Genomic DNA, 9,362 nt, shown 5'->3' on the forward strand with positions numbered 1-9,362 from the left:
CGAGGGTATTTCGTGTCCCCATGCGGATTCGCATCGCATCTATTAGCGCCATGACCCGAGCGCTTGCAATATGAATAGTTACGATCGTGGACGGGCCGGGAGACTGTTGTCTCATCCCTCGACTGGTTCTTCTCGATAATGAGAGAAAGGTCGGCCAGCTGATTTGTTAAAGCGTCAACCTTCGTCTCGAGTGGAGACGAAGGAACGTTTGACCGCATCATGACCTTTTTTGATCCAACTTGACCTCTCAGATTGTACATATCTTGCGAGCTCTCCAACGCATTGTAGCGTTAATTACTCAGGGAGTTCGTCGCGGCTTGAGAGGCGCAACAACCAGACCAGAAGTCCAGGATTGCATCAAATAGGTCTTTGTAAGTCTTCGCACCCGATAGATGGAAAATTGGGCCAACTAGAGATGTTCTATCACGGCGTTGCGAAGTAATCCGAACTTCGCTTCGTCGTTGAATCCCGTCTTCTTGTACAGGCGGTCTGCGTTTCGAAGGGACCCATTGAGGTCCCTGAAGGAAAGGCGAGCAGCCATCACATCCCGAATCACATCTTCAGGTGATTCCACCGAGGCGAACCGCTCGACCAAGGCCTTCTTGACCTTCTTGTAGTCGGCGCCATTTTAGCTGATGTCTCCATCCTTAACAAATGTCTGATATATGAAGTCGAATGCATCTCCCTCCAGGTAGCGAAGGAGTTCAGATGCCCTTTCTTCGTCCGATTTGCCAGAGGTGGCAACATTCTCGATCACGAAGAAGAACTTGTGGACGTCGGCTGGCTTCGACCCGTCGAACTCGGACAGGGAGCCGTCTTCTTTGCCACGCCTCCACAAGAGTACTATGTTGGATGCTTAGGGGAAGGAGAGATGGGAAAGTAGGTGTAAGGTGAGAGTTTGGGGAGGAGGATTGGAAATTGTGTATGGTGAGGGTTCGTAGTGTAGTGTCCCCTTTTATTCACCTCTGCGCTCGCGCTCATATACTACCGGCAGCACGGCTTCCACTCCGAGGTACAACTATCCTTCGTGCAGAGATTTTCTACGTGTACACGTGGTGGACATTCCGGCCAATGGGCGGCTACTGAAAGATACTACTTGGGGTCCGTCCCGGGGTTTGTCCTCGGATTTGCCCTAGGACCTCTTCTAGATTTCTCCCAGAACAGTACCAAGTTCCTGTGATAATTCCCTCCGGACATGTGTCTTTAAAATTAACAATTGTCTTTTTTAACCCATCAGGAAGGGAGCAGGGGGGGTCGCGATATAGTGCCATCTTTGTTATTGCCAGCTCCGATATAGTGCTACCCTTCTGCGGGTGGCACGAATTTTGAGCCAAAAACGAGGGGTCTCCAGAGAGGCAGTTGGATGGACGTACCGCCCCAAACGAGAGCCGCTGCCGCCGCGGCAAGATATTATGCAGTTGCTAACTCGAATAGAGACTATGGCGGAAAAAGGCAGGGTTGATGATGCAATTGGACATCTGCAAAAGCGTAGGGTGGCATTTATGGCTGCGAAAAAGGAGGAAGTCAATGCGACGGCTCGGCAGTTACTAATAACATAAATGGTTGATTAGACTTGAGTCTGTAGTGAAGATGCGAAGTACATTATGAGGGATGGCGTCCTGCCAGCAGTCTTTCTGAGCAGTGATGCAAGGAAGTGGCTGCAAAAAGCCGTAACTCTCATTAACTTTCAGTGCCTGGTTCGATACAGTATAGTGCTACCCTATGTCAGTGGCACTGACATAGGGTAGCACTATATCGCGACCCCCCCTGTACTGCATGGACTATCTGGGGATGGTGTACAGTTGGATACTGTAATGTTGTGCGTATATTAGGAAAAGGTTGAAATACGTTTGAGGGATTGGGGCTATGTTTGTGGAATTAATTGAGTGTCAGACGGGGCCAGCGAATGATGTCGGCATAGCCAAAAAAAAAGCACTGTTTCCACTTCCGGCAGGGCGTGAAAAATGACACGCGTCACCCGAATTCATTTTTTTTAAAAAAAGACATGCAGCACAGCAACGTTCCAAAAAACAACTCGAAAACACCCCCCGGCAGCACGCCCCCAACCAGCGCTTTGGGCCACACCTCTGCGACACCCCCGCCTTACATTCGTCATTCCTTCTGCACCGTTCCTTGCCTATCTTTCCCACCGCCTTCGTCCGCCCCTCTCGTCGCCGCAGCCCCACTTCATCGACGACCGAACCGCCGCACCTTCTCTTCCACCCCGGAAAATGTCGACTTTCACTGAGCTTCAACCCGCGCCCTCTACGGAGGTGCCTGCCGCGCCGGCAGAGTCATCCTCTACAGTCCCCTCCATTTCGACCTTGTCCCGCGTCGCCGGCATGGTCCCCTCGCTCGAGACGCTCAAGGAGCGCATGGGCGATGTCTGGTCTCGGTCCCGCCCATGGGGCGAGTTTCTCAACACCTCGCAGATGGGCAAGCCGGAGTTTGCAGACCTCTTCGATCGCATCAAGGAGAATGCCGAGTACTACGCCTTCAACTACCTCGTCATCCTGCTGCTCATGTCCGCCCTCACCGTCCTCACATCCCCGCTCGCTTTCCTCGGCGGTCTTTTCATCGTCATGGCCTACTTCTATCTTTACTTTCTGAACCCCGAACCGCTCGTCGTCGCCGGAATTTCCGTCGATAACAACGTCAAGGCAGCCGCTATCATGCTCTTCTCTCTCGTCGTCCTTTGGCTCACGGGCGCGGGCGCCACTTTCACTGTTCTAGTTCTCGTTGTAGGGATCGTCGCGCTTACCCACGCGGCCGTCCGCAGGCCACCGGGCGAGGCCGATTTCGAGACTGCCTACACCCCTGCCACCGTCTAATTTGTCCTAAACTTCTGTTTTGCGGGCATCTTGCTTGTTGCAGCCGTGCCCAGTTGATTGTTCGAGTTTTAATATGTAAAGCTACCATCTTTCGCTTGTTGATCCTCCAATTCGTGCTGCTGCATGCAGTGACATGCATACCCCCGGCTCGATAGTCTGGGAGGCTGCAATCGGAGTGAGAGCTGTTGCTCATCTAGATTAGAGCGAAACTCACACTGACACTTAGACTACGCGTAAAAACTTTCAAGATCTATTCTTCCGTGCTCAACGCGTGCGATTCTGGGTCCTTGCAGACCAAGACTACTTTCTCCGACGGCACATCGACAAGAGTGTCAGCGGCGGAAGTTTCCTGGCGTTATGCGTGACGTCGCCGGTGCGACTAGGAGGTCTCTGCGCCTCGCCCCGCTACTAAAAGCCGATCCTGACGGTGATCGGCTATAGATCGACCCTTCTCGAGCGGCGAAAGCGAAACCGTGCGAGTTTGTGGGGATGGCGGATAGCGGTCAGCGTTCTAAGGGAAACAAAGCTTTCTGTAACGGTTAATGGGATTGTCAGTTCGGCCACTTGTGTGGTCGTGGAAATAGTCAAAGTTAGGCAAGAAAGTTATGGAAAACAGAAAGCAAGCGTCACCGTCAAGACTTCAATAATACTCAAATCGGCTTGTGATCGTAGCGGTTGGGCAAAGCGCATCAACCGCGCTACCACAAAACGCCATATCGAAATAAAATCGTTCCCAGCGAGTCGACTCTGGTCGGCTGCCGACGATGCTCGGCCTTCGACGAGGCCGGTCATAAATTCTGTCTGATTACGGTTGCTTCCCTATGGTAATCTCTAGACAATCGGACACATTACTCCTCTCAAACCTTTTGGGCGCTTTTCTGTGCAACCTAGAATGCCGGCCCATTCATCTCAGTATTCTGTTCCTCGTCTGACTTCAATGTCTTGCTGTTGCTCGTATCTTCTGGTGGCACTCCCTCTTTCTCTCGTGTATTACCAACAGTCTCCATCGCTTCCAGCTCTTTAGCATTCCCAAAGCTCGCACTTCCTCCATTCCCCATCTTAACAGCCGTCGCACCCACCTCTTCAACCGCCGAACTAGAGCCGCTTGTCTTTGCGATGGGGGCCTTCTCAGGTTCCTTTTGTGTTGCTTCATCCGAAACTTTTCCTTGCTTAAGATCTATTTCATCCTTGCCTGGTGTTTCAGTCAGGTGATCTTCTTTCTTCTTCATCCCGTTCCCTTGCTCATTGACAATGTTCTCTTCAGGACCGGCAGCCTTGTCGGCAGCAGCAACTTCAGGGGGGCCACCGTCGGCTTCCTTCTGTGGAGATGAGTCCTTCTTTGCCGGGGTGATTACATCCTCATCGGCCGGCTGCTGACTTCCAGCAATAGGTTGCACAGGGACGTCAACAGTGGTGTTCGGCGCCCCACTATCAGCCTTGGGCCCCATCTCTACATCTCTTGACCCTCGTCTCTCCTCCCCCCGATCGGGTGGAAGACTTCGTTCCCGATTGCGCTGTCGCCCCCCGTACCGCTCATCGTTATGCTTGCGACCCCGATCGCCGTAACGATCTCTATCCTCGCGGTCCGGCTCACCCTCCCTGCGATACTTAGACCTATCTCCGCGATCTCTGTATCCGTCGCCCTCATCCCGGTAGCGCCCGTACCGCTCGTAGCGATCATCCCTGTCGTAGCGATCATCCCTGTCGTAGCGATCATCCCTGTCGTAGCGATCATCCCTGTCGTAGCGATCGTCCTTTTCGTATCGATCGTCCTTGTCCCTGTCGTAGCGATCGTAACGATCATAGCGATGATAGCGGTCGTGCCGAGAGCGCCTCCTCTCGTAGCGATCGTCGTCATAGCGATCGCGGTCGTCCCGGTAGCGGCCCCTATCGCGGTCATTCCGGGTGCGATCCCCGTCGCGGTCTCTTTCCCTGTCCCTGTCCCAATCGCCGTCATCCGAGTCCCTTTCATAGCGTCTCAACGTGTCGCGGTCCCGGACGCGATCTCTATACCTATCACGGCTGCGGTCGCGGCTTCTGCTCCGATCACGACTGCGGTCCCTTTCACCATCGAGCCTCCTGCGTTTGCGGTCGCGTCCATCATCCCTCTCATATCTGGAGCTTGCTACGACGACGCTTTCGCCGATCCTGTCGACGACGAGGTGGCCATCGGCCTCCATCTCCTTGCACAGCTCGGAGAAGGAGCGAAAGTTAGTCTTCCAAACGGCCCAGTCGCGGTTGTTCCGGGCCATGCAGTCGCTAACGACGGAAATGTTAAACGGGGTGGGGCGCTCGGCCAGGACCTGCTTGAGTGAGTGCAGGAATAGATGCAGCACGAGTTCATTGGGCATGCGGCGTGACGGGGAGACGTTGCGGCCACGGTCGCGGTCGCGGCGGCGGCGGTCCTCGCGCAGGCGGGGGGGGCGGCGGCGGCGCTTGCGGCGCGGGGGCGAGCGCGAGTAGGACGGCGAGCGGCGGCGCGGCGACCGCGACCGCGACCGCGAGTTTGAGAGGTGGCGCGGCGAGCGACGGCGGTACGGGGAGCGCGAGCGCGAGCGCGAAGGCGAGCGCGAAGGTGAACGCGACCGAGACCGCGACCGTGACGGAGAACGCGAACGCGAACGTGAGGGCGAACGAGAGCCTAGACGACGCGGGGAGGAGGAACGAGGAGCCGGGCCAGACGCCGGGGTCGGGGCCGGGAGGGCGTCGAGATCGACGTACGTGGAGGACATGGTTGTGGAATCGGGGGAGGGACGGGACGAGGGACGGGGAGAGGGGAATGCGGAGGGCGTGTGGGTCGACTACGAGTGTGGTCATCGGAACAAGAGCGACACACCGACTGGCGACGCTAATGGGTAGACACGTGTACGCACGGTATATGTTTAAACACGTGGACGATTTGTATGTGGTGTACACGTGTAGATAGTAGTGCGAAATCTCGCGTTGGGGAGAATTTACAGATGGTTTCTCTGTAATGGAGCGTGCGGAAGCTCCAGAAGAGGGGAAATATCTGGGCCGTATCATGATTCGGGCCGAATGAGGCCGTGGCAATGCGACAAGCAGAGTGCATCGTGCAATCTGATTGGGCGATAGACGGCCCAGATCCAATGCATGGGCGGTGACTATATCTCCCTTCCTACCGCGCTCCACTCGAATTGCATACCGCCCCTGGCAACGTTTGAAGACATATAAGCCAACAAACAGTGTCGCAACCAAACCACCTCCGATGGCCCTTCTTCCCCTCTCACCCCACCCTCACGCCCCATAGCTCCCACAGCAGCCACAGCAGCCACCATGTCCGCCTTCGCCCTCCCCTCGGCCCTCCCGTCCGCCGTCTCCCTTTCTCGCACCCGTCACACCCTTTGCCCCCGGCGCGCTTCCCCGCGCACCCCTGTGCGGCGCCGCCCGCCATGCGCACAGCAGCCATCGCAGTCCCCCGACTACGGCGCAGGCTTCATGCCTGAGTCCGACCCAGACTACGAGGAAGTCCGCGTCCTCTCCTTCGGCCCGACGCGCAACGACGGCTCCCTCCTCACCCTGCGCCCAGTCTCGGGCGGTGACCGTGCCTTCAAGATGTCCGTCACCGTCGCCCAGGCCGACTCCATCCGCGCTGCCCTCGCGCGTACCAGAAGGAACAGGCACATCCCACACCCCTCCTCCACCCCCTTCTCCGAGCCCTCCGCTCACCTCCCCACCGGCCGTCTGGACTACACCCTGATGCGCCCGGCCACGCACGACCTCTTCAAGGACGTCCTCGACCTGTTCGGCGGCTTCGTAACCAAGGCCGCCATCACCCACATCCAGGACGAGGTCTTCATCGCCCGCGTCTGGGTGCGCGGCCCGTTCGCCGTCACGCAGGACGAAGTCCACATCGACTCGCGTCCGAGCGACGCTATCGCCATGGCTCTGCGCAGCCGCGCACCGCTCTACCTTAACAAGCACCTGCTTCGCCAGTGGAACGTGTCCGTCGAGGCCATCGCGCGCGACGCCAAGCACGGTCTGTGCGAGTGCGTCACCGACTACCCCGACGAAGTCAAGAGTACGCGCTCCATCGTGCACGAGCTCAAGGGCTCGCCGGAGCATCTCATCCTGGCCAAGCTGCGCATGGAGCTCGACCTTGCCGTCCGCTTGGAGCGGTTCCAGGAAGCCAGCCGTCTGCGCGAGCAGATCGCGTCCATTTGCCCCATCGATAGGCTCAGCGATCAACTCAAATGCGCGATAGATGAGGAAAGATACCTCGACGCCGCCAAGCTGCAAGACCAGATCACGCTGTGGCGCGCAAGGGTCCGCATGTGGGAGAAGGGCTCGATCAACATAGAGGACTTGCAGGGCGGGATTGAGGACTGCGGCAATTGTTGAGTCACACGGCGCGGCACATGCCCGCTTTTGTGATGAAGAAGGGGGTTTTGGCGCTTTTTGTAGTGCTGTGCGCTACGTTGTGAATTTGTCGAAGGGCAGCTTGCTGCAGGTTATGGGGCGGCTGCGCTGCGCCTTTTTTATTCTCCGGGCCTGTCTTCCAGTCGCTTGCCGAGGACGTGGCCGCATGCCTTTGATGCGTTTCCTTACTGCCGTGTTGTGTTGGTCGTTCGACGTGGTCGCGACATGCTGTTGCGTGTAATTTTTGTAGAGTATAGAGATGGCAGTTGTAAACACGGCAGTACTTGGATGGATACATTTTCTCATACAAGATGCATACACAGACGCCAGAAAACCGCAATGCGGATGCTTGCACGGCACCCATCATCACATGCCGCTATTCGATCTCCTAGCCAACGTCTCAGTGACGACATTCATAGCGTCAATAAAGCGATGCAAACATCTGTGTCCCAGCGGATGAAACGCGAGGGCAGGTCAGTACGCATGGTGGGATTCGCACCGCCGCAGTCAATTGGATGATTCGGGACATACCGATCGACGCAGTCCTTCTCCCGCTGGGACATCTGCTTCTTCCCCACGTCCGCGCACAGGACAAAACACTTGTCCGTGACCTGCTCGCGAAAGACTTCGCTCATCTGCGCGTTGACCTGCGCCTCGATGCGTGCCATCATGTCGTGCGTGCTCATGTCACCGCTCATGGTGCAAGGGTAGCAAGCCGTCCAGAGGCGCGATCCCGAGGTACAAGGTGTTGCGGACGGGGCGGATCAAGAAGTTAAAATTGGGCGCGGAGGACGCAGTGCGCCGGCCTGCCCTGCTGATCACCGAAACACGGCCAAGTCATACATACCTACGGATGCAGCCGTACGGAGCGGGCATCCTTGTTTTTCTCAAAAAACACCTTTGTCGTTCATGCGTACTGTATTGCACCTTGCTTGCTTCGCTGCCACCCCCTGCCCTCTCCTCATCCTCTCACGCCGACAGTCTGTGCCGAGGCGCGCCACACTCGACATATCCACTCTCGTCCCTATCCCGCTCGCGAATCAATCTCCCGCGAACCGCGCGACATCTCCAAGTCCGCACCGGAACGGCTTCCCCCCCAAAGTGCGATGTCGCGCCCCTCGCTGCAAGCGCTGGGCGACGCGTCGTTCGCGCGCAGCGAGCACGTGTCGGCGGAGCTGCTGGCGCTTACCTACGGGTCGTTTGTGCGGCAGCTAGTGCAGGACTACGAGTCGCCAAGCGACGTGAACGCGCAGCTGGAGTCGATCGGGTACAACATGGGCGTGCGGCTGGTGGACGATTTCCTGGCAAAGTCCAACATCTCGCACTGCTCCAGCCTCGCCAAGACGGCGGAGGTGATCGCAAAGGTCGCGTTCAAGATGTTCCTCGGCGTTAGTGCCACCGTCGGCGTGTGGTCGCAGGATAAGAAGACGTTCGGTATCGTCTTCGATGATAACCCGCTCGCGGAGTTTGCCGAGCTGCCCGAGGAATGCGCGGGGTTGTGGTACTCGAATGTGCTGTGTGGCGTGATTCGCGGAGCGTTGGAGATGGTGAACATGAAGGTCGAGTGTAGGTTTGAGAGGTGTCGGCTGAGAGGTGATGAGTGCAATGAGATTAGGGTTAGCTTGCATGAGATCTTGGTTGAACAGGTAAGGCGTGCGCGCGAGTGTTTGAAGAAGGTGCTAATCGCGTTGCTTATCAGCGAGGGCCTAACGTCCGTTGCTTGCTTTGAATGCTTTTTGTTGCGCCTTTTGCGATTTGCGTCTGATAGCCGCCCAAAGGAGAAGACTAGACGGACCTGGCAAGGAAGAGGACAGTTTGCAAGCGAGCTCTCGAGCGTCAGAAATGTATCAAACCAACTCCGTAGCACGCTCAACTTTGAATTCAAGTCATCGAAAGTGAATCCAATTTGAGTGTTACGTTCTCGCGTTTGATCCCTCCACTGTCGTACAGTATGTCTTCGTCCAACCAAATGACCGCCGGAATGACTCGAACCAATCAAAATCTCTTAAGAATCCACACACTGTACACGTGGCATCTCCATTCCCGTTAACCAACTCCGTCCGGGAGCTCCAGCACTCCTCCCGCATTGCCATTCACTCTCAACCCTCCACGCCGCCGACCCCCGCCGCCGCCCCCCCGCCGTCCACCCCCACC

General features: G+C 56.8%; 5 protein-coding genes; 3 read left to right on the forward strand and 2 right to left on the reverse strand.

Annotated features, from left to right (window-relative positions):
* The first annotated feature begins 2,005 nt into the window (after positions 1–2,005).
* CHC_T00001835001 (hypothetical protein) lies at positions 2,006–2,937 on the forward strand. XM_005712733.1 is given in 2 exon segments: positions 2,006–2,248; positions 2,249–2,937. 1 exon segment carries the CDS (start codon positions 2,006–2,008, stop codon positions 2,246–2,248), a length of 243 nt encoding a protein of 80 aa, XP_005712790.1. The 3' UTR covers positions 2,249–2,937.
* A 500-nt stretch (positions 2,938–3,437) lies between these two features.
* On the reverse strand, positions 3,438–4,279 carry CHC_T00001836001 (hypothetical protein). XM_005712734.1 is given in 2 exon segments: positions 3,438–3,718; positions 3,719–4,279. 1 exon segment carries the CDS (start codon positions 4,277–4,279, stop codon positions 3,719–3,721), a length of 561 nt encoding a protein of 186 aa, XP_005712791.1. The 3' UTR covers positions 3,438–3,718.
* A 1,846-nt stretch (positions 4,280–6,125) lies between these two features.
* On the forward strand, positions 6,126–7,530 carry CHC_T00001837001 (hypothetical protein). XM_005712735.1 is given in 2 exon segments: positions 6,126–7,190; positions 7,191–7,530. The coding sequence occupies 1 exon segment, from the start codon at positions 6,126–6,128 to the stop codon at positions 7,188–7,190; it is 1,065 nt and encodes a 354-aa protein (XP_005712792.1). The 3' UTR covers positions 7,191–7,530.
* A 91-nt stretch (positions 7,531–7,621) lies between these two features.
* On the reverse strand, positions 7,622–7,876 carry CHC_T00001838001 (hypothetical protein). Its single transcript, XM_005712736.1, has one exon. It carries the CDS (start codon positions 7,874–7,876, stop codon positions 7,622–7,624), a length of 255 nt encoding a protein of 84 aa, XP_005712793.1.
* Positions 7,877–8,188: 312 nt separating this feature from the next.
* On the forward strand, positions 8,189–9,258 carry CHC_T00008483001 (hypothetical protein). XM_005712737.1 is given in 4 exon segments: positions 8,189–8,314; positions 8,315–8,854; positions 8,977–8,997; positions 8,998–9,258. 2 exon segments carry the CDS (start codon positions 8,315–8,317, stop codon positions 8,995–8,997), a joined length of 561 nt encoding a protein of 186 aa, XP_005712794.1. The 5' UTR covers positions 8,189–8,314; the 3' UTR covers positions 8,998–9,258.
* The last annotated feature ends 104 nt before the right edge of the window (positions 9,259–9,362 follow it).

Source organism: Chondrus crispus, genomic scaffold (assembly GCF_000350225.1).
Source record: "Chondrus crispus Stackhouse genomic scaffold, scaffold_115, whole genome shotgun sequence".
NCBI lineage: Eukaryota > Rhodophyta > Florideophyceae > Gigartinales > Gigartinaceae > Chondrus > Chondrus crispus.